This window comes from Symphalangus syndactylus, chromosome 12 (genome assembly GCF_028878055.3).
Source record: "Symphalangus syndactylus isolate Jambi chromosome 12, NHGRI_mSymSyn1-v2.1_pri, whole genome shotgun sequence".
In the NCBI taxonomy this organism is placed as follows: Eukaryota; Metazoa; Chordata; class Mammalia; order Primates; family Hylobatidae; genus Symphalangus; species Symphalangus syndactylus.
This window is the reverse complement of record NC_072441.2, coordinates 82604710-82632408: the sequence shown is the minus strand read 5'-3', so window position 1 is coordinate 82632408 and position 27699 is coordinate 82604710. Positions and strand designations below refer to the sequence as shown.

The window sequence follows — 27699 nt, the reverse complement described above, 5'->3', positions numbered from 1 at the left end:
AAGGCCACATGCAAGAGATGTCAAGGTCTCAGAACAGATGATGGCAAGAAAAGCAAATAATATAATGGTTCCTGGGTCCTGACTAGCAGGGCCCTGGCACATCCCTACAGTCTAGACATTACTGACCCACAGCTGGTTTTGATAAAGCCCCATGCATACACTCTCGTCCACGGCTGGCACCTCTCCCCCGTCTTGGTGGCCCACCACGTCGCCGACTATAGTCTCTGTCCCGGTCTCGATTTTCTTTGCCTTCCTCATTGGGTTCCGTCTGGCCACCATCCTTCTGGCCTGAGACTCCCTTCTTCTTCCCGACCATCTCCCAGGAATGCTATAGAAGGGTAGAGCATTCATATCTAATCAATATGGAGTGCTATCAGGACACTAGAGATGAAAGCTGGGACAACTGATTGACTTAACCATTCTCCACTCAGCATCCATGTCTAAAACACTTCCACTAGCTTGCTTTTACTTCTGTTTAAATATTTTATACATATCACTACCAAAAGTAAAGTCCTTTATTTTTTATTTATTTTTATTTATTTATTTATTTTTTTTGAGACAGTCTCACTCTGTTGCCCAGGCTGGAGTGCAGTGGTGTGATCTTGGCTCACTGCAACCTCCGCCTCCCAGGTTCAAGCGATTCTCGTGCCTCAGTCTCTCGAGTAGCTGGGATTACAGGCACGCGACACCATGCCCGGCTAATTTTTGTATTTTTAGTAAAGACAGGGTTTCACCACGTTGGCCAGGCTGGTCTCTCAAACTCCTGACCGCAGGTGGTCCACCCACCTCGGCCTCTTAAAGTGCTGGGATTACAGATGTGAGCCACCGCACCCAAAGTGCTGGGATTACAGACATGAAGCCCAGCCATAAAGTCTTTTTTGTAGGGAAGGTACTTATAGGAAACAGATTGCAGGGATCACTTCCAAGAGGATTACAAAGACCTCTATCTAATTCAGTCACTTAGCATATTAGTCAAAGGACAGAGTTATTGGTCCCATCTTTCAAGTGTTATTTCCTGGGCTTAAAAAAAAAAAAAAAAAAAAAACTAATTTCCTTCGGAGTCAGTGACCCACAACTTTTTATAGCATCATTCATACCAAATAAAGCAAAAAAGAAAATGTTTCTAAAAGTTACCTATGAATTCAGAATGAATGAGTAGCATTCTACTCTTGGGCACATTCTCTAATCTCACCCATAAATTTAGGAGGAAAACAACTATAGCTACCTACCTACAGACACACACACAAACACACACACACAGCAATTTCACTTAAAAGATCAGGCTGGGTGGCCAGGCGCGGTGGCTCACACCTGTAATCCCAGCACTTTGGGAGGCCGAGGCAGGCAGATCACGAGGTCAGGAGTTCGAGACCAGCCTGGCCAATACGGTGAAACCCCATCTCTACTAAAAATACAAAAATTAGCCAGGTGTGGTGGTGCACCCCTGTAATCCCAGCTACTCAGGAGGCTGAAGCAGGAGAACTGCTTGGACCTCGGAGGTGGAGGTTGCAATGATGAAAGATCGCACCACACCACTGCACTCTAGCCTACGCGACAGAGCAAGACTCCCTCTCAAAGAAAAAAAGGGCCAGGTGTCATGACTCACGCCTGTAATCCCAGCACTCTGGGAGGCCGAGGAGGGTGGATTGCCTGAGGTCAAGAGTTTGAAAACAGCCTGGCCAACACAGTGAAACCCTGTCTCTACCAAAAATACAAAAAATTAGCTGGGCGTGGTGGCAGGCGCCTGTAATCCCCGCTACTCAGGAGACTGAGGCAGGAGAATAGCTTGAAACCAGGAGGCGGAGGTTGCAGTAAGCTGAGATCCTGCCATTGCACTCCAGCCTGGGTGACAGAGGAGTCTCCATCTCAAAAAAAAAAAAAAAAAAAAAAGAAGAAAAAAAGGTAAGGCTGGGTGTGGTGGCTCACACCTATAACCTCAGCACTTTGGGAGGTCGGGAGGTCAAGGCAAGAGGATCGCTTCAAGCCAGGAGTCCGAGACCAGCCTAGGCAGTCAAATGAGACTCTGGTCTCTACTAAAAATTTAAAAATTAGCCAAGTGTGGTGGTACACTCCTGTCACCCAAACTTCTTGAAGGCTGAGGCAGAATGATCACTTGAGCCCAGGAGGTTGAGGCTGCAGTGAGTCGTGGTTATGCGACTGTACTCAGTCTAGGTGACAGAGTAAGACCCTGTCTCAAAAAGTACATAAAAATAAAAATAAAAGAAGACCAAACAACAGTTGCAGCCCTGACCCCAAGAGATACTGATTATAGAAAGCCTTCCATCCAGGTTTTACTTGCAGTGTTCTCCCTATATTTCCTAAATTGGTATCAACCAATTTAACTTTCCCCAGTGAAAAATATATATCTATGATACATTCCTAATTGCAAGAGGGAAAGTCCGTGGTAAGGAAAATAAGCTAAACACCCTTGCAAAACACTCTTCCTCAGGAAAATGAGCATTGTAAAGTTTTTAAAAAAAATGCATACCTTGATTTACACATATTTTTGCAAAAAACCTGTACAAATGGAACTTCCAGGGCAAACACCAACACTATCAGATTTCTTTTTTTTTTTTGAAACTTAGTCTCGCTTTGTCACCAGGCTGGAGTGCAGTGGTGCGATCTCGGCTCACTGCAACCTCCGCCTCCTGGGTTGAAGTGATTCTCCTGCCTCAGCCTCCCAAGCAACTGGGACTACAGGGCGCCACCAGGCCCAGCTAATTTTTGCATTTTTAGTAGAGATGGGGTTTCACCATGTGGCCAGGATGGTCTCGATCTCTTGACCTCGTGATCCGCCCACCATGGCCTCCCAAAGTGCTGGAATTACAGGCGTCAGCCACCGTGCGCAGCCTCAGATCTTTATTATCTTACCATCAAACTCAATCATGGCCCTAGTACTCAGTAACAGCTACCTAATATGTAATCACTTTCAGAATATGAGCTGAGTATTAGATAATATAAAATTATTAACCTTATCAGGATTGATAATAGTATTATGGTCATGTAAAAGAGTATCCTCCTTTAATGGAAGCATGTTGAAGAACTTAAGGGTATCAAGTATTATGTCTACAACTTCCAGATAATTCCAAGTGTCCACTGATGAGTAAACAAAATGCCATATATATGTACAACAGAATATTAGCCTTAAAAAGGAATGAAATTCTGACCCATGCCACAATATGGATGAACCTTGAAACATTATGCTAAGTGAAGTAAATTAGACACAAAAGGTCAAATATTACATGATTTCACTTATATGAGATATCTAAAACAGGCAAATTCATAGAAATAGAAAACATGGCCGGGGATGGTGGCTCACACCTATAATCCTGGCACTTTCCAAAGCCAAGGAGGGTGGATCACTTGAGGCCAGGAGTTTGAGACCATCCTAGGCAACATGGCAAAACCCCGTCTAAACATACCGAAGTTAGCCAGGTGTGGTAGCACACACCTGTGGCCCCAGCTACTTGGGAGGCTGAGGTGGGAAAATTGCTTGAGCCCAGGAGGCAGAGGCTGCAGTGAGCCGAGATCGCACCACTGCACTCCAGCCTGGGCAACAGAGCAAGACTCCATCTCAAAAAAAAAAAAAAAAAAAGCCAGGTGTGGTGGCACACACCTGTTGTCCCAGCTACTAAAGGGCCTGAGGTGGGAGGATTGCTTGAGCCCAGGTGTCCATGGCTGCAGTGATTATGCTACTGCACTCCAGCCTGGGTGACATGGCAAGACCCCATCTCTTAATTCATTTGTTTTAAAAAGATTACCTACCCAAGACTTGGCAATTTGTTGCTGCCTGCTCTTCCAACCCAAGCCTATTACACATTACAGTTAGTGGGTCATTTTATGCTCACAGTAAGTTAGAAAAACCCTGTAGCTAAATATACACCAGGAACACTCTGGAAGCTAGACTCAAAACAGCTTTTAGAATTTATGCTACTGTCTCAAAACCTGGCAAGTTTCAGGAAACTGTAACCTTTCTCCCTCCTCTGTATGCACATCTGCTGCTGGCACAAGATGGGTCAGGAGAAAGAATTACTATTATCTTCCCAAAGGCAACTTCAGTTTTCTGAAATCATCTCACCCACCCAAATACATCCAACATCCCTGGTAGCTGACTTTGCTTCCCATTGGTTTCACTAGTAGCTGGTTTATTCGTAACATAAACCTATATTCTCCAGCTTATTTTCTTTTTTGATACTGTGTAACATCAGCCTTATAGCACTAGACAGAAGATGCTGGAAGGTAAGATAAAATGTGATTTGCGAAAAAACATTCAGACTTTTTAAAAAACATAAATAGCCCCACCTCATTCCCCCCATAAAATCTGGAGACAATTATTCTAGAGTAAACCCAAAACAAATCAAAAGCATTATATCTTGATTGGCCAGACAGTAAATATTCAAATAAGGTCAATAGTGTAAAATTTAATCCAGGACAACACTTTTGAAGAAAAAACCCACCAATTTAAATTCAATTGTTTTTAAAAGTTTTCCATTATTATTCCCCATTGTCTCAAAGAAATTGACAAACCTCCTGCATTTAGCTGGAATGACTCTGTAGTATCAGAAAGTTGTTGTATCTGAGGCCAGGTTCCGTGGCTCACGCCTGTAATCCTAACACTTTGGAAGGCCGAGGCAGGAGGATTGCCTGAGCTCAGGAGTTCAAGACCACCCTGGGCAACACAGTGAAACACTGTCTCCACTAAAATACAAAAAATTAGCCAGGCATGGTGGTGCATGGCTGTAGTCCCAGCTACTCGGGAAGCTGAGGCATGAGAATTGCTTGAACCCAGGAGGCAGAGTTTGCAGTAAGCCGAGATGTACTCCGGCCTGGGAGACAGAGACAGACTCCGTCTCAAAAAAAAAATTAGCTGGGTATGGTGGTGAATGCCTGTAATCCCGGCTACTCTGGAGGCTGAGGCACAGGATCACTTGAACCTGGGAGGCAGAGGTTGCAGAGAGCAGGTTCGCGCCACTGCATTCCAGCCTGGGCAACAAGAGCAAGACTCTGACTCAAGAAAAAAAAAAAAAGTTGTTATCTCTAAGGATGAATTTTGATTATCTATTCCAACCAAAGAGCCCCAGTATAAGACCCAATAAATGAAAATGATTTCAAAATAATACACTGGGCCAGGTGCGGTGGCTCATGCCCATAATCCGAGCACTTTGGGAAGACGAGGTGGGCAGCTCACTTGAGCCCAGGAGTTTGAAATCAGCCTGAGCAACATGGAGAAACCCTGGCTCTACCAAAAATAGGAAAATCAGCTGGACGTGGTGGCCCACGCCTGTGGTCCCAGCTACTCAGGAGGCTGAAGTGGGAGGATCACCTAAGCCCAGGACGAGGAGGTTGCAGCATGTCAGTGCACTCCAGCCAGGGCCACAGAGTAAGACCCTGGCTCAAAATAATAATAATACACTGCTCATTAAAAAAACAAAATTTCTCTAGTAAGCATTGCAGGAACATTCTAAAGATTAATAAGGCAGTCAGAGGATTACAATTTGGTACAAACATAAGACAAGCACGAAAACAGAATTCTCATGAAGTGAGAAGAAGTGAAAGTGACTTGTCTAAATTCCAGGGCAAGAGATCCTCTAAGATATTCCCTATCATCTCCAGGGATGGTCAGCAGGCTACAAAGCTTGTTTCTCTGCTACCTCAACAGAAGTAAGTTCAGGCAATGAAACAGTAGTGTGCAATGCGAAGCTGATATTGAGGGGAATGTCCTGAATTCAGAATCAAATATGTAAAATAAATAAAATAAAATGAAAAGAAAAAAACAGAATCAAGCATAATGTGTGACTTTGTTCAACAGCAATATCCAAGGCTATCAAATCGCACCTCTAATTCAGCCTAACCCCACAGCCTGAAAACAGTCACTAGCCTGGAATAAATAATTTATTCCAGGCCAATTAGCAGAGACTGATTTCACTGTTTTCTCCTATGAGCATTATCCTCATAAAAAGGATGTAGTACACATAAATTTTAAGTATTTATAACCTGTGGTGAACAATCTCCAAGAAAGTTCCCAACTTTACTTCGAGAAAAAGGTGCTCTGCTTTAAGGTGTGTTGCCACTTGCTACTTTTAGAATATTACTAGCCTCCCAATTGAGGACCCATGTCCTGGAACACTCTATAAGCACTCTACCGTGTCTGGGTTTCCTTCCAGAAGAACATTGATAGCTCTGTTGACATCTCCATTGCAGTCATGCAAAGCAATCACACATTCATCCTGGTTCTTGCCTGTAATATCAATCAACTGAAAGAGAAAAAACAGCAACCATCATGAACAGGCTTATGCTCACACTCCCAATGAAAGGAAACTAGGTAAAGGGAAACGCTATCAGTTGAGCTTGAAAAAAACAAGTTTAAAAAGCAAAAGATGAGGGCTGGGCACGGTGGCTCATGCCTATAATCTCAGCACTTTGCGAGGCCGAGGTGGGCGGATCACCTGAGGTCAGGAGTTTGAGACCAGCCTGACCAAAATGGTGAAACCCTGTCTCTACTAAAAATACAAAAATTAGCTGGGCGTGGTGGCCAGTGCCTGTAATCCTAGCTACTTGGGAGGCTGGGGCAGGAGAATCGCTTGAACCCAGAAGGCGGAGGTTGCAGTGAGCTGAGATTGCGCCACTGCACTCTAGCCTGGGCCACAGAGCAAGACTCCTTCTCAAAAAAAAAAAAAAAAAAAAAAAGAAAGAAAGAAAAAGGATGTAGAATTTGCCTAGCAGGTTTTCCAGAACCACCCACCCCCACCAAAAAGGAAAACATGTAGAATTTTGGTATTCTATTTCCAAAAGCCAAATATTAACATCTGTGGTTCAGGGATGAGGCCAAAAGTATTTACAAAGCAATTAAGCATCAAATACAGAATCAAACTCTGAAACACACAGGCTTCAGCATGAATTTCCACATTTCCTATATCCACAACTGCTCAGTTTCTACAAAATGGCATCAGTAACAGGCAAGAGGTTAAAATTAAGATAAAATTTCCAAACAAAGTATCTCTCCAAAGGGCTACAATAGGCTGGGTGCAGTGGCTCACACCTGTAATCCCAGCACTTTGGGAGGCTGAGGCAGGCAGATCACTTGAGGTCAGGAGTTCGAGACCAGCCTGGCCAACATGGTGAAACCCCATCTCTACTAAAAATACAAAAAATTAGCCAGGCGTGGTGGCGAGCACCTGTAATCCCAACTACTCGGGAGGCTGAGGCACAAGAATCGCTTGAACTCGGGAGGCAGAAGCTACAATGAGCCAAGATCATGCCACTGCACTCCAGCCTGGGTGACAGAGTGAGACTTCATCTGAAAAAAACAAAAAACAAAACAAAGGGCTACAATAAATTAGAGAATGAAAGCACTTATTTATTGGCCTGACCTATTATATTTCAGATCAAAATTCTTTCAACACCTATAGTAGAAAGTATCCTGGCATCCATCTATGGTATTTGATTATGCCTTAATCCTGGTATCTTTTCTCACAGCGTATAGTAAATTAGTGATACACTCACTTGTTTCACCTTCTCCTCAAAGTCAGCATCGTTATGGTCCGAAATCATCTGTGCAAGTCTAATTTGTTCTGCAGTGGCCTAGGAATTGAGATGAGATCAAGAAAGCACAATCATGAGGCAACAGTTTAGAGAACAGGAACCTATTTCGTCAGCCTCCACTGCCCCGATTTTCTTTTCCTTGTAACAAATGAGCAAGTAATAAAGCACCATTTAGGATGCTTAAATCAGGGATAGGCGCGGGTGGTGGCTCACACCTGTAATTCCACACTTTGGGAGCCCAAGGCAGGCAGATCACCTGAGGTCAGTAGTTCGAGACCAGCCTGGCCAACATGGCAAAACCCCGTCTCTACTAAAAATACAAAAATTAGCCGGGCATGGTGGTGCACGCCTGTAGGTCCAGCTACTCGGGAGGCTGAGGCAGGAGAATTGCTTGAACCTGGGAGGAGGAGGTTGCAGTGAACTGAGATAGTGGCACTGCAGTCCAGCCTAAGCAATAGAGCAAGACTCCACCTCAAAAAAAAAAAAGATGCTTAAATCAGTAAAATGACAAAAAATTGAGTGAAACTGTTACAGAAAGAGTAAGGAACTCATTCACCAATCTTCACAGTTAAAGGGACTTCCGTCTTAGAATCACAGAACCACTCTGAAACACCTGCCCCTTAATTCATATTAAGATAAGTCACAAAGCCATGTGTAAACTCTATTCTTATTTCTGTAATAACCAACACCATCCTCTTATTCCTAGAGCTTAGAATACTACAAGTCTGACAATAGACTCAACATATCTTCTGTATATCCAGTGTATGTTCAGATACTAGGAATTTTACTGCCCCAACTAAGTATTAGAATTCTACTAGAAATCCACTTGAAAACACAGATGAAAGAAAAATGCATAAGGGGGAAGTCCTCATCTTACATATTCAATTTATCTGACCATAATCAAATATAAGTAATTCATTCACATTACATACCAACTAACATCAACCTGGTATGAGAAACAGAATATATCTATGTCAAAGTTAATATCTAAGAGGTTAATTTACTCTTTAAAACTTAAAATTGAGCAATGCTCTAAGGTGTTTCATTTAATTTTGAAGAAACAGTGAAGTTGCCAGCTCCTCATGGGAAAGGAACAATCAGGTAAGGTCTCAATGGGACCAGAGAGGAAAATAAAAGACAAGTTGGGGAAAAGAGGAGCAAAGGATAAAATCTGGAATGGAAAAGGCTGGCTAGAGAGATATCAAGGTGGGGCAGGGCACAGTGGCTCATGCCTGTAATCCCAGTACTCTGGGAGGCCGAGGCAGGTGGATCACCTGAGGGCAGGAGTTCAAGACCAGCCTGACCAACATGGTGAAACCCTGTCTCTACTAAAAATACAAAAATTAGCTGGGCGTGGTGGCACACTTATGTAATCCCAGCTACTCAGGAAGCTGAGGCAGGAGAATTGCTTGAACCTGGGAGGCAGAGGTTGCAATGAGCCGAGGTGGCGCCATTGCACTCAAGCCTGGGCAACAGAGCGAGACTCTGTCTCAAAAAAGAAAAAACAAGAGAGAGAGATATCAAGGTGGAAGGTCTAAGAAATAGAAAGGTATTGCTAAAATGACCCAGGTAAGAGAAGGGAAATGCTATCTTAAGAATTATAGAGCCGGGCAGTGACTCACACCTATAATCCCAGGAGTTCAAGACCAGCCTGGGCAACGTAGCAAGACTACCATCTCTACAAAAATTTTAAAATTAGCCTGGCATGGTAGTGTGCACTGGTAGTCCCAGTTACTCAGGAGGCTGAGGTGGGAGGATCACTTAAGCCCCAGAGGTTGAGGCTACAAATGAATGGTGACTGTGCCACTGCACATTGACCTAGGCAAAGGGAGATCCTATCTTAAAGAAAAAAAAAAAAGATAAAAAGCACAGGACCCATAATAAAGTGCTAAGCCTCATAATACAGTATTAAACAACAAAAAAGTAAGCATTTTGCCTTACAGTATGCCATGAACAGCTATCAGGACCTAAGTAAAAAAAGAGCCAAGGACTAGAAAACAAAAATAAGGAACCTAAACCAACAGTTCAAAGCACAGAATGATGCTGTATTACATGGAAACCAGTATCAGCTGGCAATGCTATCCATGAATCCATATGCCTTGGGTTATTTACCTGTGGCCGCTGCTTGTGCTGTGTCTGGTTTTGGTTTTGAGGTTGTTCCCAGTTTCCCCGGGCTCGGTTAGTGCCCACCGACGTCATCATTTACAGTATATACAAATAACAGTATTTACAAGGTAGAATACTGAAAGATTTAAAAGAAAATTAGGTATTAAATGTGGGCAAAATATGTTTTTAACTCTCTTATCAGCACCTTCACCACCAAACACTTTCACTTCTTCAAAGGAACAAATCAAGAAGATTCATTTATTCTTACAACATAATTAGCTTGATAAATTCCTTAAGGAGCTATGGCTGTTAATCCATTTTTATGTAACAAGAAATGTATAAAGCATGTATAAGTGATGGATGCTTTTAAGAAGTTACAGCAGTTTGGTTACTAGTCCCCCATAAGCAGACTTTACATTTAGCTAATAATCAAAAGCCTTTTATATAGATGCAAGTATCCGAAGTACCTTTGACAGAAGGAAAGATAATCAGTAAAGTCTGGAAACAAAAGCCTTCCAAGGAAGATTAGTCTACACTCCAGAGAAATAAATTTAAATACTGTATTCAATCACCTAAGAAAACAGCCTTACCTGCCTTACAACCTTTTTTATGTAAACTGCATGTGACCTCCATTGCTTGGGAAAGGACAAGTTCAAGTCTAGACTCTTCTTTCTCCCTCAAGTTTCATCTCTCTCAGTATGCTATGGGTTTGTTTTGTGTTTGTGGGTTTTTTTTGTTTTTTTAAACCACAGCCTTCAACAGGGTACGTATTAGCCCCAATGACTTTGTCCAGAATCTCTGTTCTCTGGAAAATAATTCCAACACACTGCTTTTACAGGTGCTTCTCTTGGTCTCCTAGTCCACATTTTCAAGAAACCAGAATGGCAATTACCCTCCACCACTCACCTTAATATACAGGGAATCTCAAATTTGTCTCAAACCAAAAGCATCTAGCACAAAGTTTTATTTGGAAAAAAGTGCTTCTAGGAAATCATTTTAAACTTGAGACCTTAATGCTGGCAAGATGACTTAGTTGAGTCTTTAAAGAGACACAGAACACACAGGGCCTTCCCCAAACCAGAATATAGTTTTTGTTATAAGACTTCTAACAAGGAAGGATTCTACTGAATTCAAGTTCCTTTAATTCATACTTTGTTTTATAATACAGTCTCAGCTGCTGCATTTAGTAAAAAAGAAAACATTAATCATATGATAGAGTGCTCAAAATAATAGGTTACTCTGCATTTATTCCCTTCCAAAGAGGATAAGTTTATACTTTTCTGCTCTATATTTAATTTTTCTTGTTAATGAAACCTTATACAGCGTAATTCTAGACTGCCCAGAGATATTACTGGATTTGAGTGGGAGGAAGGACTTCTAAAGAAATATGCAAGGATTAACTATTAGGGAAGTGAATTTCATCTGACTTTCTTGGATGTCAAAGAGAAAGTTGACTTTTTCTGTGCATAAATTCTTCACCGAGTTGCATCAATAGGTTGCATAGGTCTTTGTATCAAGAAAGATTTTTTTAAGGCGGCTTCTCAGGTAATTTTTAACCCATTACCTCTTCCCCCTACACAAATTGGCACACAAAGGCCCATAAATATTTCAAGCTAGAAAGGATTATTTGCTACACAGTAGCCCATTTTCCCAGGTTAGCATTATAGTCAAGTTTCAACTTTACAAAAAAAAAAAAAAAAATGTTTAACCAAGTACCCCAAATCCAAATCAACAAGACTACATATACACATATATACCTATATATATCAAGACGAGAGGAAAACTATTTTGTTTTAAAATTGGCTCTAAGATGAAGTTTCTAACATGGCATAGTCATTTCCAACCCACTACTTTAACTTACAAATATTGACTGTTTTCTACTCCACATGTGATATCAATTTGTGAGGATAAGTTATATTGCAGATATAAACTGCATGACTAGCTATATACTACTGCATATACTGTACTAGTCAGATGTAAACATATTAAAAAGTCATCTTGAAAGATATAATTAACCAAGAAAGAAAAAAATCCTCCTAATCACTCTTGCTAGTAACATTTCCCTCTTACAAGTGCTTCGAAATGTGACTAAGAAAATTTTACCACCTAGTAGTGACAACACTGAGCAACAGGTCAAAAGTAAACGATCTGGAATGGATCACTTGAGGGCACAGAATTAGTAGCAAGCAGACCCATTCCCAGTTATCACACTGGAGGTGAAGAATCTTGTTACTTACTTGCTCTTTCTTAGAAAATAAAAAGATTTAAAGGAAGTAGGGTGAGAAGTATTGGAGACCAAGGAACTAGTGTGAGAGTAAACACAGGTTTCAACACAGGAGTGCCCTTGACTCTTTTTTGAAAACCAGCTACTTAAAAAAATAGCCAGAGAAATTTCACTGAAAAAACTAAATAACAAATATTTATTGAGAATCTACTATGTGTCCAATACTTCAGGAAAATACAAAAGCAGTATGATTTCGTAGCTGCCCTCAGGGAGCTTACAATCTAATTTAAGAAACAATTCAGAAACTGAAACTGGACTGGGTTGGGTAAAATTTGCTACCTCTAACAGAACGACTAATTTCTGTAGATGCTTTGTTGAAATGGTCCCTGCATCCCCTTCCCCACCATCTTGAACTCTAGTTAGTAAGAGTACTTCCCAGTTAGGACATAGCAAGGAGGAGCTTTAAAGATGAAAAACAAAACAGGACATTTTTAGGCCTTTCATCACTAGTTTATGTGCCAGCAATATTTCCCATTCACAAAAGAAACAATCATTGAGATAGTCTAATCTTTAAGGACAATGGTGTCAGATCTCAAAGCAGTTTTATCAACTGATACACAGCCAAATGTTTTAATTCTCTATAATCATTGGGATAGTCTAATTTTTAAGTACAATGGAGACAGATCTCAAAGCAGTTTTATCAACTGATACACAGCCAAAATGTTTTAATTCTCTAGAAATGCTGATTACTAGTAATGCCCATCACCTCCCAGCAAGTCACATCAGGTATCCCCAAAACAGGATATGGGGCGGAGGAAGGTAGGATGGGAGAGAAGACAAAAAAAAGGATTTCTCCATTTAATAATCAGGGAGAGTCAAAGGCAAAAACGTTAACAATAATAACAAAAACGCCTGTTACTGTGGTGTTTGTCTTTCCACAACATCCTACACCAGAGGTGGCTACATTTCAAGAATGGTGAAAAAGGAGCAGTCTCCAGTTTGTGACATCAGTTTGCAAAGCAATTTAAGGGCTGTCCACAAGGTTAAGGGTTTGAAGAAATTGGGCATTCCTGTCCCATTATGAGAAGAGTGAACAAATACCCCCAGTGCTCTAGTGACGTCCCTTAAGCGTAATACACCCTATGGGGGCCTCCATGTCCAGCTTCCCAAATAACATAATTGTTTGGGGTACCCAAACTACAGTATAAACAGGAAGCTAAAGACAGCAGCAAAAACATATTCCAAGAACTGGGATGGTGAGAAAGAAGGGAGGGTAATAAGAGGAGCTGACAAAGAGCCTGGAAACGGAGAGGGGACGCAAGCCCACGCGTGGAGGATGGGAGGCTCACCCCCCTCAGCGCCACATCGAGAGCCCACGGGGCCAATCTCCTCCCTACCTCCCAGCCAGAACAAATTAATCCTTCGCACACCAAACTGAGGGCCACATGGGGGAGTTTGGGGGAGCTCCACCCCATCGCCCTCCCTCCCCCACGCCACCCCCAAACCAGGCCGGATCCGGATCAGAGGAGGCCCGCAGTGGGTGGAAAGGGAGGAGGCCCTCTCCTCCGCAGGCACCGGCCGGGGTGAAGAGAGGGCCCTACCTCAGCCAAGGCCCAGGCCTGGCTCGCTCGCGCTCTTTCTCGCTCTCCCCTCTCAGGCTCTAGCCGCATGGCCCCCCCTTCCTACGGCTGCTCCAAGCCCCGCCCCGGCCACGCTCCCAAATCGAGGCCCCGGCTCTGGCGCGGCCCACTAGGCCGCGAACCCAACCATAAACAAAACCTCCGGCGGCCGACACGAGGTGGGGGCGCCAGGGCTCGCATGACTCGGGGGGGGGTGTACAGTGGGGGAACACACGGTGCGGGGGGGCCTACCGAGGGAGGGGGGATACGGCGGGGGCAGAGGAGAAAAGAGGGAGGGTAAAAGGGGGATCGCGGATTTAAAGGGGCCGCGGACAATACCCGGCCCCGCCGCGCTGCCGCTGCCGCCGCCGCCGCCGCCAACGCCGCTGCGCTCCCAACTTTACCTCAGTCTCCTCCACACTGACACCCCGGGCCGCGCCGCCCCTGTCACGTGATATAAGATTCCCTCTTCCCCACCCCCTCCCTCCTTTTCCCTCTCGCGCTCGCTCTCGCGCCTTTCCCCGCCCACTTGCCTTCCTGCGTCCCCCAGCGCGTGACGCCAAAAGGCGCGCGCACGCAAGCGTGCGCGTGCCGCCTCGCCACGAGACACCTGTTTCTGGCTCCGCCAGTCCGCCCCGCCTCCTTCACGGCGGCCCTGCCTCCACCACGTGACGCACGGATGGCCGCCGCTTCCTCTTACTGTCGTAGTTCCGCGTCTCAGCGCTCGACGCTCCTGGGTGCCATTGCCTGCCTGAGTCACGTGTCAGGGGGAAGCTGGAAGGCGTCGTTCTCTTTTCCCAGCCCCCCTGCCCGTCCGCCATGTTTTCAGGCCGGGTCTGGCTTGGTCTTCCCCCATAAGGAAATGGCCGGGGAGCTCCAGGGGACCCAGGCGCCGTCGCTTCGGCGGAGCCTGGGCTGACCAGCCAGGACAGCGGGGTAAACCCGAACAATTCTGCGCGAGGTAGGGAGGCCATGGCGTCCGGCAGTAACTGGCTATCCGGGGTGAATGTCGTGCTGGTGATGGCCTACGGGAGCCTGGTGAGGAGATTCCCCCACCCCATTCTTGCTGTCGCATCTTACCCAGTAGAGACCCTCCTTTTGAGCTATACCCCGTCTGCATTCTCCACCCACTCACCTGCGCCTATCTGGACTTTGACTCCTTATTCCAGGAGTAGGTGGGAGTTTAAGTCACCTACTCGGGCCGACCCGCCCTCGTTAGCCTAGAACTCTCCCTCTAACGCTAGAGCACAGACCCCACGCCTCCCTGCTACTGGCTTCTTAGATCCACCCCTATCATAACGGCCTTGCTTTGCCCCAAGTTTTACCCTGAAACATTCCTGAGAGCCGGAATCTGGGGATTTGGAATGAAGGCATGCTTTAAAAAAAAAAAAAAAAAAAAGCCCAACTGTATTTTTTAATTAAAGGATTTTTACATCTTTTTGGACAGGTGTTTGTACTGCTGTTTATTTTTGTGAAGAGGCAAATCATGCGCTTTGCAATGAAATCTCGAAGGGGACCTCATGTCCCTGTGGGACACAATGCCCCCAAGGTAGGTCCTTAGGGCACAAGTTATACACACTTCTCCAGATCTTTTAGGGTCAAGAATGAGATTTCCTCTGCCTTTGGTGACGACTTTAATTCTCATGTTTCTTTGCGTGCACTTGTCCTTGTACTTACTAAGTTGAGCAGGCACTGTGCGCTTTGGGACTTGGCTTACCTGCTCAGTGCTGTGGCAAGCATGTGGCTCACCCAGGAACTTCTGTTTTTGTATCTGCAGAATGAAGGGCTCGGGTCGAAGTTCCCAACTGTCTGTAGTAAAATATTTCCCAGCTCATCTTAAACTACCCAGTGTTTTTTGTTTGATTAGGATGGGGTTGAGATCATTAAGGTTAACCCAAGAGCAATGAGAAGGGTTACCTTTACATAACTTTAGACTTAACAGGAGCTCCATAAGTCATCTAATTCCACCATTCATGTTACCAACAAGCCCAAGAAAAGGAAGCAGTTTACCAGAAGACATATAGGAAGTGAATAACCCAGTGGTCTTTTATCTTTGTACTTTCTCCTTAGGTGATTGTCTTCCTTTCCTTGGCTTTAGCTACAGATGAAATGTTATCTCTATCCTAGAACTCTTTCCTGAGTTCCTTACATATATTGTCAACTGACTACTTGACATTTCCACTTAGATTTCTAGTAGACATCTCAAACCCCACATATGTGAATCAGAATTATTGATACCCCACTGCCACCCTCATTCTGCTTCTTTAGTCTTTCGCTTCTAAGTAAAAGACACCTGCTTCCCTTACCAACCCCGTTTTGTGTGGCTCTCTCCAGATCACTGGGACCCAGCTCCACTGGCTGAATTTCCCACCCTTTTTGCTTCTGTGATCTGGAATGGTCTTCACTTGGCTAGCTCATTCATTCTTTTGATCTTAGCTTAAATGTTACTTCCAAAAAAGGAATGCTTATTACCTATGTTAAAGTACGTCCCCCCTCTCTTTATTTTCACATGGTACCCTGATTTTTTCTTCGTAGCATTTACCATAATTTTTCTTTTATGTTTGTCCATTTGTTTAAAACATGCCTCTCTCTTCCGCTAGACCGTAAGCTTCAAGAATGCAGGCACCATGCCAGTTTTGTTCACGACTATAAAGCCAGGACCTACACATAGTAGGTACTCATTAATTTCTTGTTGACTGAAAAACAGGTTAGTGCCAGGGCCTACACATAGCAGGTACTCTGTAATTTGTTGCTGAATGAAAAACAGGTTAGTTGTAGAGCTAGAGCTCATGACTCCCTCAACTCCTAGAGCACTGTACTTTCATTAACCAGTGCTATTAACCTTCCCTCTTTGTTCTTTGCTGACATAGTACATGGAAAGGCTCTAGGAGGATGTCCTGGCTTGAAACCTTAACAGTCCTGCCTGCCTCATGAGAGAGACATAGGGTTAGTTTCTAGCACATCATGAACCAATCAATACTTTGGCTATTCAGGGGTCCCTTGGTCTAGTTGAGAGCAATATTGCTTTTGCTTAAAAAATTTTTTCTAAATTCTCAACCATTGCTAGTGAAAGTATAAATTAGTAAAACCACTTTGGAAAATAACTGGTCATTGTCTGGTAAGGTTGCACATGTACCTAATCCATGGTCCAGTTTCTCTCCTACCATAGAGAAATTAAGTTTTGCTCATGTGTACCAAGAAACATATACGAGATTATTTATAGTGGCATTGTTCATAATATTTGAAGAATAAACTTAATTCAGATGTCCACTTTTCAATGATTATATAGGCTGAGTGCAGTGGCTCACACCTGTAGTCCTAGCACTTTGGGAGGCTGAGGCCAGAAGATCATGTGAGCCCAGGAGTTATAGACTGCAGTGAGCTATGATTGCACTGATGCACTCCAGCATGTGCAAGAGCAAGACCTTGTTTCTAAAAAATAGGTAGTGGTATATTCATATTCTGGAATAGTGTAAAAAATGAAAAACTGAAGATAAATATATGAAGACAAATCCTCAAAATACTTTTGAATGAAAAAAATTGCAAACATGAATGAATCTCAAAAACATGCTGAGTGGGCCGGGCGTGGTAGCTCATGCCGGTAATCCCAGCACTTACGGAGGCCGAGTTGGGCAGATAATACTTGAGGTCAGGAGTTTGAGACCAGACCAGCCAACATGGTGAAACCCCATCTCTACTAAAAATACAAGAAAAAAATCCCAACTACTCGGGACGCTGAGGCAGGAGAATCCCTTGAACCCAGGTGGCGGAGGTTGTAGTGAGCCGAGATCAAACCACTACACTCCAGCCTGGGTGACAGAGCGAGACTCTGTCTCACCAAAAACAAACAAAAAAACCATGCTGAGTGAAAAAAGGCAAAACGCCGTTCACAAAAGAATATGTACCATGTGCCTCCACCCTATTTATATGAAATTCTAGAACAGGCAGAACTGTAAAAGAGAGTACATCATGTTGCCTGGGCGGGGAGAGGGGAGATTTCCAGGTGATGAAAATATTCTTTATTTTGATTGACATGGTGGTGAAGCAGGTATGTTCATTTGTCAAACTCATCAATTTATATACATAAGATGAATGCATTTATTATATGTAAATTCAACCTCAATAAAGTATATTTTAAAAATTTCGCTAGGTGCGGTGGCTCACACCTGTAATCCCAGCACTTTGGGAGGCTGAGGCAGGTGGATCACCTGAGGTCAGGAGTTCAAGACCAGCCTGGCCCACACGGTGAAACCCCGACTCTACTAAAAATACAAAAAAGTTAGCTGGGCGTGGTGGTGTGTGCCTGTAATCCCAGCTACTCGGAAGGCTGAGGCAGGAGAATCACTTGAGCCCGGGCGGAGGTTGCAGTGAGCAGAGATCACACCATTGCACTCCAGCCTGGGTGACAGAGTGAGTCTCTGTCTCAAAAAAAAAAAAAAAAATTTAAGGCAAGGTGAGGTGGTTTACACCTGTAATCCTAGCACTATGGGAGGCCAAGGCAGGCTGATTACGTCAGCTCAGGAGTTCGAGACCAACCTAGGCAATATAGGGAAACCCTGTCTCTATAAGAAGTTTAAAAATGGGCCAGGCGCAGTGGCTCACGCCTGTAATCCCAGCACTTTGGAGGCCGAGGTGAGAAGATCACGAGGTCAGGAGTTTGAGACCAGCCTGGCGAGCATGGTTCTCACCATCTCTACGAAAAATACAAAAAATTAGCCGGGCATGGTGGCACATGCCTGTAGTCCCAGCTACTTGGGAGGCTGAGGCAGGAGGGCAGGAGAATTGCTTGAACCCAGCAGGCAGAGGTTGCAATGTATTTCTCTACGAAAAATACAAAAAATTAGCCAGGCATGATGGCACGCGCCTGTAGTCCCAGCTACTTGGGAGGCTGAGGCAGGAGGGCAGGAGGATTGCTTGAACCCAGCAGGCAGAGGTTGCAATGAGCCAAGATCATGCCACTGCACTCCAGTCTGGGTGACAGAGCAAGACTCCATCTCAAAAAAAAAAAAAAAATTTAATAATAACCCATGCATGGTGGTGTGTGCCTGTAACCCCAGCTACTCAAGAGGCTAAGGCAGGAGGATCACCTGAGCTCAGGAGGTGGAGGTTACAGTGAACTGAGATTGTGCCATTGCACTCCAGCATGGGTGACAGTGTGACCCTGTCTCAAAAAAAAAAAAAAAATTTTTTTTAAACAAGTTGCAGAGGGATTCTTAAAGTATTTTTCCATTTATATCAAGTTAAAAACCAGGCAAAGCTAAGCATCTTTTTTAGGGTGACACGACAAAACAGTGAAGAAGTGTATGAGGACTATTGACAAGTTAAGGTTTGGGGTGGGGAGCATCCAATGAGGGATGGGCACACAAGACTTCAAAGTTAATGGTAATGTTCCATTGCGTAAACTGGATATTGGTTATAGATGTTCATTATTATGATTTTTATATTTATTTAAAATGTACATCTATGTTACCTGTATTTTGTGTATCTTAATGTTTCACAATGGGAGTTTGTAAAAAGTTACAACAAAAAATGTATTTACTGGGGCTCTGGTAACCCTCTTAGGTAAGAGAGATTAATATGAAACTGAAAATAGTAGTTGCTGCTGGGTAACTGAGAGGTGCTACCTTTAGTGTCTTTTTTTTTTTTTTTGGAGACGTCTCACTCTGTTGCTCAGGCTGGAGTCCAGTGGCGCAATCTCGGCTCACTGCAAGCTCCGCCTCCCAGGTTCACGCCATTCTCCTGCCTCAGCCTCCCGAGTAGCTGGGACTACAAGCCCCCACCACAACGCCCAGCTAATTTTTTGTATTTTTAGTAGAGACAGGATTTCACCATGTTAGCCAGGATGGTCTCGATCTCCTGACCTCGTGATCCAGCCACCTCGGCCTCCCAAAGTGTTGGGATTACAGGCGTGAGCCACAGCACCCGGCCCCTTTAGTATCTTTAAAATTTGTATACCATGAATTTGACTTGGCTATTTTAAAAATTAAATATGTGTTAATTTTTTTTTAAAGTAGCCTCTAGCTAGGTGCATACCTGTAATCCTAGCTGCTCAGAAGGCTGAGGCAAGAGAGGCTGGGTGCAGTCGCTCACACCTGTAATCCCAGCATTTTGGGAGGCCAAGGCAGGCAGATCACTTGAGGGCAGGAGTTTGAGACCAGCCTGGCCAACATGGTGAAACCCCATCTCTACTAAGAATACAAAAATTAGCCAGATGTGGTGGTACGCGCCTGTAATCCCAGCTACTCTGGAGGCCGCGGCAGGAGAATTGCTTGAACCTGGGAGGCGGAGGTTGCAGTGAACTGAGATTGTGCCACTGCACTCCACCCTGGGTAATAGAGCGAGACTCTGTCTCAAAAAAAAAAAAAAAATTGGAAATAATGTTGATGCTGTATAGCTTGAAGGATTTCTGGCACAAGTTAAAAGTTCTAGCTTAGAGATGTGCAGCTTGGAGAGGTTATTGGAAAACCCAATCACATTCTTTCCTAAATTCTTACCTCTTATCTGGTAATTTTATTAACTACATGAGCATCTTCTCTATTTCTGTTGTCTTAGGTGTTCATTAACTCTGCCCCGTTTTCACATTGGTGGAAAGCAGAGGGCAGGGTAAATGACTGTGTATTCTTTTTCTATGTGAACAGGACTTGAAAGAGGAGATTGATATTCGACTCTCCAGGGTTCAGGATATCAAGTATGAGCCCCAGCTCCTTGCAGATGATGATGCTAGACTACTACAACTGGAAACCCAGGGAAATCAAAGTATGTGGCAAGCTCTTGGAATGCTTCAGTGAGGAGTCCCACAGGTCCGGAATTCCTTTTCTCTCTGAGTTGTCAAAAGCTGCTGGCAAAGCCTTAGTTATTCCTGTTATTGGATATATGCTGCATGCAGAACCCATTTATTAGCTTGCTGGAGTTTGGAGAATTTTTTTTTTTCTTTTTTGAGATGGAGTTTCGCTCTTGTTGCCCAGGCTGGAGTGCAATGGTGCAGTCTCAGCTCACTGTAACCTCCACCCCCCGGGTTCAAGCAATTCTTCTGCCTCAGCCTCCAGAGTAGCTGGGATTACAGGCATGCGCCACTATGCCTGGCTAATTTTGTGTTTTTACTAGAGACGGGGTTTCTCCATGTTGGTCAGGCTGGTCTCAAACTCCTGACCTCAGGTGATCCGCCCACCTCAGCCTCCCAAAGTGCTAGGATTACAGGCGTGAGCCACCACACCCAGCCTGGGGAATCTTTTTAGGTTTATGCCTAACACCAGTCTTTTCCTCAACAGGTTGCTACAACTATCTGTATAGGATGAAAGCTCTGGATGCCATTCGTACCTCTGGTAAGGGCTACCTGACAGGGTCCATTCTAGCATCCTGAAAGCCCACCTAGGGAACAGAGTAATGAACCCACTTTGTATGTTAGGATTTGTCCTTTCTGCACATCCCTGGCTAGTAGGAAATTCTAGAGTTTTGAAAGTACTGGATTAGAGATTTTGCTGAAGGAAATGATATAAGCAGGTTATTCTCCAAAGAGTCTGGGTGTTCTGTTTTTTAAAGTTCTTCTCTTGAGACCTTTAGTTTCATGAAGTAGATGATGGTAATATGCTTGTTTTTCCGCAAAGGACAGGTGGCACCTGCTTTTTCACTAAGCCCAAGATAGATTGTTCTTGGATTTTTTCCATTCTGTCAACACTTGTCGTATATGCTCTATCTCTATGAAAACAGTTTATATCTTAAACCTAGGATGGATGGGTAAGCAGGATGGTAAAATGTGTGATGACACTTATCATGTGTCATTGATGCAGCTTACAACTGTGGTGTTACCACCAAATGACCACTCCAGCACAGCTTTATACCTTTGGTCTCAATCAGAATCTCCCTCTAACTCAACTCGCTCATTTCATTAGACCTATTTCTTTTTATTTTTGAGACGGAGTCTTGCTCTGTTGCCCAGGCTGGAGTGCAGTAGCACGATCTTGGCTCACCACAACCTCCACCTCCTGGGTTCAAGCGGTTCTCCTGCCTCAGCCTCCCAAGTAGCTGGGATTACAGGTACCTACCACCGTGCCTGGTTAATTTTTGTATTTTTAGTAGGGACAGGGTTTCACCACGTTGGCCAGGCTGGTCTCAAACTCCTGACCTCAGGTGATCTGCCTGCCCCGGCGTCCCAAATGGCTGGAATTACAGGCGTGAGCCACTGCGCCCAGCTTCATTAGACCTATTTCTAACTTTGGGGAATTAACTAGAAAGACTAAAGAATGGGGCAGGCGTGGTGGCTCGTGCCTGTAATCCCAGCAGTTTGGGAGGGCGAGGCAGACAGATCACAGGAGGCCAGGAGTTCAAGACCAACCTAGCCAACAAGGTGAAACCCTTTTGTATTTTTGTCTCTACTAAAAATACAAACATAAGCCTGGCATGGTGGTGCACATCTGTAATCCCAGCTAATCAGGAGGCTGAGACTAGAGAATTGCTCAAACCTAGGAGGTGGAGGTTGCAGTGAGCCAAGATCACCGCCACTGCACTCCAGCCTGGGTGACAGAGCGAGACTCCATCTCAAAAAAAAAAAAAAAAGACTAAAGAATGAGAGAAGGGATATCACTGTGCTGTTTTCTCCACAGAGATCCCATTTCATTCTGAAGGCCGGCATCCCTGTTCCTTAATGGGCAAGAATTTCCGCTCCTACCTGCTGGATCTGCGAAACACTAGTACGCCTTTCAAGGGTGTACGCAAAGCCCTCATTGATACCCTTTTGGATGGCTATGAGACAGCCCGCTATGGGACAGGGGTAAGCCAGTTTTTTCTTCAGGGCACTAAAGAGATCCCTCAGACTGAGAGATCCTCACTCTTCCTTTCTCTTTCCTAAGGTCTTTGGCCAGAATGAGTACGTACGCTATCAGGAGGCCCTGAGTGAGCTGGCCACTGTGTGAGTTTGGAGGGGAACGTGTCAAAGGGAGCTGGTACAGTAGTGTTGGACTGTTGCCACAGTGCAATGACCTTCATAAAGCAATATAAACAAAATCCATGATACCATAAGAGTTGTCAGGTTCTAGACTATTAGATCAGTCTCTTACATTAGAAAGCAGATGCGGCCGAGCGTGGTGGTTCACACCTATAATCCCAGCACTTTGGGAGGCCGAGGCGGGAGGATCATCTGAGGTCGGGAATCCGAGACCAGCCTGACCAACATGGAGAAACCCCGTCTCTACTAAAAATACAAAATTAGCCGGGCATGGTGGCGCATGCCTGTAATCCCAGCTACTCAGGAGCCTGAGGCAGGAGAATCTCTTGAACCCAGGAGGTGGAGGTTGTGGTGAGCCGAGATCGTGCCATTATACTCCAGCCTGGGCAACAAAAGCGAAACTCTGTCTCAAAAAAAAAAAAAAAGAAGAAAAGAAAGCAGATGCAACTATACAAGCTAGTAAAAGAAGTTTTTACTTTTGTGTGCATTTTTCTTGTCTTTTGTTTAGCCCAATAAAATGTCAAAATTGGTGTAGACTAGCAAAGGGAATAGTTTTTCAGCACACACAGGGATTCCTTCTCTTCAGAGTCTCAGTGTCCTTTTTGTGTCTTGGCCCAATAAAAGTAAGAATTAAATAACATCTATTTTTGGCCTGGCGCAGTGGCTCACACCTGTAATCCCAGCACTTTGGGAGGCCGAGGAGGGTGGATCACAAGGTCAGGAGTTCAAGACCAGCCTGGCCAACATGGTGAAACCTCGTCTTTACTGAAAATACAAAAATTAGCTGGGTGTGCTGGTGGGCGCGTGTAATACCAGCTACTCGGGAGGCTAAGGCAGGAATCACTTGAACCCAGGAGGCAGAGGTTGCAATGAGCCAATATGCCATTGCACTCCAGCTGGGGCGACAAGAGCAAGACTGTCTCAAAAAAATAAAAAAAAAAAATCTATTTTTACTACCACTTAAAGCATTAGTAACCGTGTCTGAAACAAAGGCTATCACTATAGAGTCAACTTGAGCGTTTGTGTCACAGGAGAGGATTCATGGCTTTTGTTTGGGAATGTTTTTAATACACACTAAACATAGTCTCGTATTTTCATGCAAATGTTAAAATCAAAGTTCTTGGCGAGAAAGGAAAGCCAATCTAGAATAAAAACTTAGGCCGGGCGCAGTGGCTCACACCTGTAATCCAACACTGGGAGGCCGAGGCAGGTGGATCATCTGAGGTCAGGAGTTCAAGACCAGCTTGACCAACATGGGGAAACTCCATCTCTACAAAAATACAAAAATTAGCTGGGCATGATGGTGCGCACCTGTAATGCCAGCCACTCAGGAAGGTGAGGCAGGAGAATCACTTGAACCTGGGAGGTGGAGGTTGCAGTGAGCCAAGATTGCGCCATTGCACTCCAGCCTGGGCGACAGAGCAAGACTCCATCTCAAAATAATAACAAAAAGTTAGTTACCAGCCATAAAAATAATCTGTTTTCTGCTATGTTGAATATTGCTCTTTCTCAAGAGCTTAAGGGGTATGTCTCTCCTGTCTTCTCTCTGTCCCTAAAAATGAGCTACCTTGTCTTAAAAGATGAAAGGTCCAAGGCCTGGAGCAGTGGCTCACGTCTATAATCCCAGCACTTTAGGAGGCCAAGGTGGGCAGATCACTTGAGGCCAGGAGTTGGAGACAAGCCTGGCCAACATGACAAAACCTCATCTTTACTAAAAATACAAAAATTAGCCTGGCATGGTGGCACATGCCTGTAATCCCAGCTACTCCAGAGGCTGAGGCAGGAGAATTGCTTGAACCCAGGAAGCAGAGGTTGCAGTGAGCCGAGATTGTGCCACTCGAGTGTGGGTGACAGAGCAAGAGTCTGTCTCAAAAAAAAGATGAAAGGTCCTAGTAAAAACTGCTTAGAAGGCCAGCTGCAGTGGTTTGTACTTGTAATCCCAACACTTCGGGAGGCTGAGATGGGTGGATTACTTGAGCCCAGGAGATTGAGACTGACCTGGGCATCATAGCGTAACCCTGTCTCTACTGAAAACACAAAAATTAGGCTGGGTGTGGTGGCTCACACCTGTAATCCCAACACTTGGAGAGGCCGAGGCGGGCAGTTCATGAAATCAGGAGAGCGAGAACATCCTGGCTAACACGGTGAAAACCAGTCTCTACTAAAAATACAAAAAAAAAAAAAAATTAGCCGGGCGTGGGGGCGGGTGCCTGTAGTCCCAGCTACGTGGGAGGCTGGGGCAGGAGAATGGCATGAACCCAGGAGGCGGAGCTTGCAGTGAGCCAAGATCACACCACTGCACTCCAGCCTGGGCAACAGAGCGAGACTCCATCTCAAAAAAAAAATTAGCTGGGAGTGGTGGCGTCCACCTGTAGTCCCAGCTACTTAGGAGCTGAGGTGTGTGTATCACTTGTGCCTGGGAGGCAGAGGTTGCAGTGAGCCAAGATCATGCCACTGCATTCTAACCTGGGTAACAGCGAGACACTGTCTCAAAAAAAAAAAAACTGCTTAGAGCACTAATGAAAATGAACATGTAGAAAGGCTGGAAAAGGGCGTTTGGTCTAGAAGTCAGCAGAAGCCTGTTCAAAATTCACTTTCTTTGAAAGATAAATACTGGATGATTCCAGTTATATGAGATACCTAGGTAGTCAAACTCAGAGACAGAAAGTAGAATGATGGTTGCAGGGACTGGAGAGTGGGGAAAATAGGGAGTTGTTCAGTGGGTATAGTTTCAGTTTTGCAAGATGAAAATGTTGTGGAGGTTGGTTGCACAACACTATGAGTATACTTAACACTACTGAACCATACATTTAAAAATGCTTAAGATGGTAAATTTTATGTTACATGTATTTTACCACAATCTTTTTAAAATTATTTCTGAAGGCCAGGCGTGGTGGCTCATGGCTGTAGTCCCAGCACTTTGGGAGGCTGAGGCGGGTGGATCACCTGAGGTCAGGAGTTCAAGACCAGCCTGGCCAACATGGTGAAACCCCGTCTCTACTAAAAATAGAAAAATTAGCTGGGCATTGTGGTATGTGCCTGTAATCCCCAGCCACTCTGGAGGCTGAGACAGTTCGCTTCAACCTAGGAGGCAGAGGTTGCAGTGAGCCAAGATTGTGCCTCTGCACTCCAGCCTGGGCAACAGAGAAAGACTCCATCTCAAAAACAAAAATGTTTGATTTGTAGTTTCTAGGAATGTATAATAGGTATAGTGAAGAGTATAGGCTTTGAAATCTGACAAACTTAGGTATGAATCCCAGGTCTGTCACTTACTAGCTTTGTGACCTCATACAAGCTAATTATTAGACCCTTAGTTTCCTAATCTGCAAAACAAGGTGATAACCTATATAGGGGATATCTGTCTCAAAAAAAAGCTTGAGCCAGAGGCAAGAACTCTGGGAAATTGGTTTCTCTGCTGCTAGTTGTTTTTGGTATGAGTTGGTGTGTGTCAGGGCACCCAAACAGGGCCTTTATTCTGTCACCCAGGCTGGAGTGCTGCTACTTTTTTAGGGTGTGTGTGAGAGAGAGAGAGACAGGGTCTCACTCTGTCACCCAGGCTAGAGTGCAGTGGCACAGTCATGGCTCACTGCAGCCTCGAATTCTGGGCTCAAGCGATCCTCCTGCCTCAGCCTTCTGAGGAACCAGGACTGCAGGTGTTTGCTACCATACCTGCCTAATTTTTTGTAGAGATAGAGTCTCACTTTGTTTCCCGGACTGGTCTCAAACTCTCCTGGGCTCAAGCGATCTCTGGCCTCTGTCTCCCGAAGTGCTGGGATTACAGGTATAAGTGACCATGCCCAGCCTCTCTGCTACTTTTTTTTTTTTTTTTTGAGATGGAGTCTTGCTCTGTCACCCAAGCTGAAGTGCAGTGGTGCAATCTTGGCTTGCAACCTCTGCCTCCTGGGTTCAAGTGATTCTCTTGCCTCAGCCTCCCGAGTAGCTGGGATTACAGGCACCCACCACCATGCCCAGCTAATTTTTGTATTTTTAGTAGAGACGGGGTTTCACCATGTTGGCTAGGCTGGTCTCGAACTCCTGCCCTCAAGCAATCCACCTGCCTGGGCCTCCCAAAGTGCTAGGATTACAGGCGTGAGCCACCATGCTCAGCCTCTCTGCTATTTCTAAGCTACTAGATGGGGTTTTAGTAACTAGTTTACAAAATAGGACAGATAGGACACAAATAACTATTTGTGGCTATTGCTGCATTTATGGCCTGGGATAAGCCCTGATTTCTTTGATTAGTCCTCATTCTGTCAATGACCTCCCCTCTCTGTTCTTCAGGGTTAAAGCACGAATTGGGAGCTCTCAGCGACACCACCAGTCAGCAGCCAAAGACCTAACTCAGTCCCCTGAGGTCTCCCCAACAACCATCCAGGTGACATACCTCCCCTCCAGTCAGAAGAGTAAACGTGCCAAGCACTTCCTTGAATTGAAGAGCTTTAAGGATAACTATAACACATTGGAGAGTACTCTGTGATGGAGCTGAAGGACTCTTGCCGTAGATTAAGCCAGTCAGTTGCAATGTGCAAGACAGGCTGCTTGCCGGGCCGCCCTCGGAACATCTGGCTCAGCAGGCCCAGACTGTATCCGTCGAAGTTCCCGTTGTATCCAGAGTTCTTAGAGCTTGTGTCTAAAGGGTAATTCCCCAACCCTTCCTATGGGCATTTTTAGAACATTGGCTAAGACTATTTTCCCCTAGTAGCGCTTTTTTCTGGATTTGCATTCAGGTGTTATTCTTAATGTTTCTGTCAAAGCGTCTTAAAAATCTTCACTTGGTTTCAGCCGTAGTTCACCTTCCCTGTTCCAGGTTTATTTAATTCCAAAGGTGAGAGTTGGAGTGAGATGTCTTCCATATCTATATCTTTGTGCACAGTTGAATGGGAACTGTTTGGGTTTAGGGCATCTTAGAGTCGATTGATGGAAAAAGCAGACAGAACTGGTGGGAGGTCAAGTGGGGAAGTTGGTGAATGTGGAATAACTTACCCTTGTGCTCCACTTAAACCAGATGTGTTGCAGCTTTCCTGACATGCAAGGATCTACTTTAATTCCACATTCTCATGAATAAATTGAATAAAAGGGAATGTTTTGGCACCTGATACAATCTGCCAGGCTATGTGACAATAGGAAGGAATGGTTTCCCCTAACAAGCCAATGCACTGGTCTGACTTTATAAATTATTTAGTAAAATGAACAATTATCAAATAAAACATATGAATCAGTCCTTTATAGTTGTCTTTTAATAAAACAGGCATTTGATAATGTTATCT

At 44.5% G+C, this 27699-nt stretch overlaps 2 protein-coding genes across 55 annotated transcripts in view; one reads left to right on the top strand and one right to left on the bottom strand.

Annotated features, from left to right (window-relative positions):
* The window catches only part of UBAP2L (ubiquitin associated protein 2 like), a 51004-nt gene extending 36973 nt beyond the window's left edge, over nt 1-14031 (bottom strand). For 5 of the 50 annotated variants that reach the window (XM_063626423.1, XM_063626442.1, XM_063626428.1 and 2 more), the window contains exons 1-5: nt 13831-13926; nt 9655-9784; nt 7504-7581; nt 6144-6254; nt 160-328 (exon numbers count right to left, since the gene is read on the bottom strand). In XM_063626423.1, coding sequence (XP_063482493.1) covers nt 160-328; nt 6144-6254; nt 7504-7581; nt 9655-9744 — 448 coding nt within the window. In that variant the 5' untranslated portion in view covers nt 9745-9784; nt 13831-13926. Of the gene's footprint in view, nt 1-126; nt 329-6143; nt 6255-7503; nt 7582-9654; nt 9785-13473 lie in introns of all 50 variants that reach the window. The other 45 variants (XM_063626429.1, XM_063626406.1, XM_063626419.1 and 42 more) reach the window with 28 other exon arrangements.
* A 122-nt stretch (nt 14032-14153) lies between these two features.
* C12H1orf43 (chromosome 12 C1orf43 homolog) lies at nt 14154-27656 on the top strand. Of its 5 annotated transcripts, XM_063626569.1 has the most exons (7): nt 14163-14529; nt 14939-15040; nt 20130-20247; nt 20760-20813; nt 22092-22258; nt 22338-22396; nt 26714-27656. In XM_063626569.1, the coding sequence occupies exons 1-7, from the start codon at nt 14464-14466 to the stop codon at nt 26907-26909; spliced, it is 762 nt and encodes a 253-aa protein (XP_063482639.1). In that variant the 5' UTR covers nt 14163-14463; the 3' UTR covers nt 26910-27656. The 5 variants fall into 5 exon arrangements, with proteins under 5 accessions (XP_063482641.1, XP_063482639.1, XP_063482640.1 ...); XM_063626571.1 differs by lacking the exon at nt 14939-15040 and having other exon boundaries at nt 14154-14529; XM_063626570.1 differs by lacking the exon at nt 20760-20813 and having other exon boundaries at nt 14185-14529.
* The last annotated feature ends 43 nt before the right edge of the window (nt 27657-27699 follow it).

Excerpts from the sequence above, each read along its gene's own strand:
- C12H1orf43 (XM_063626569.1), top strand. The coding sequence starts at position 14,464 with ATGGCGTCCGGCAGTAACTGGCTATCCGGGGTGAATGTCGTGCTGGTG. Across the intron at positions 20,248-20,759 it reads GGAAACCCAGGGAAATCAAA|GTTGCTACAACTATCTGTAT; the intron begins GTATGTGGCAAG and ends TTTCCTCAACAG. Across the intron at positions 20,814-22,091 it reads GGATGCCATTCGTACCTCTG|AGATCCCATTTCATTCTGAA; the intron begins GTAAGGGCTACC and ends TTTTCTCCACAG.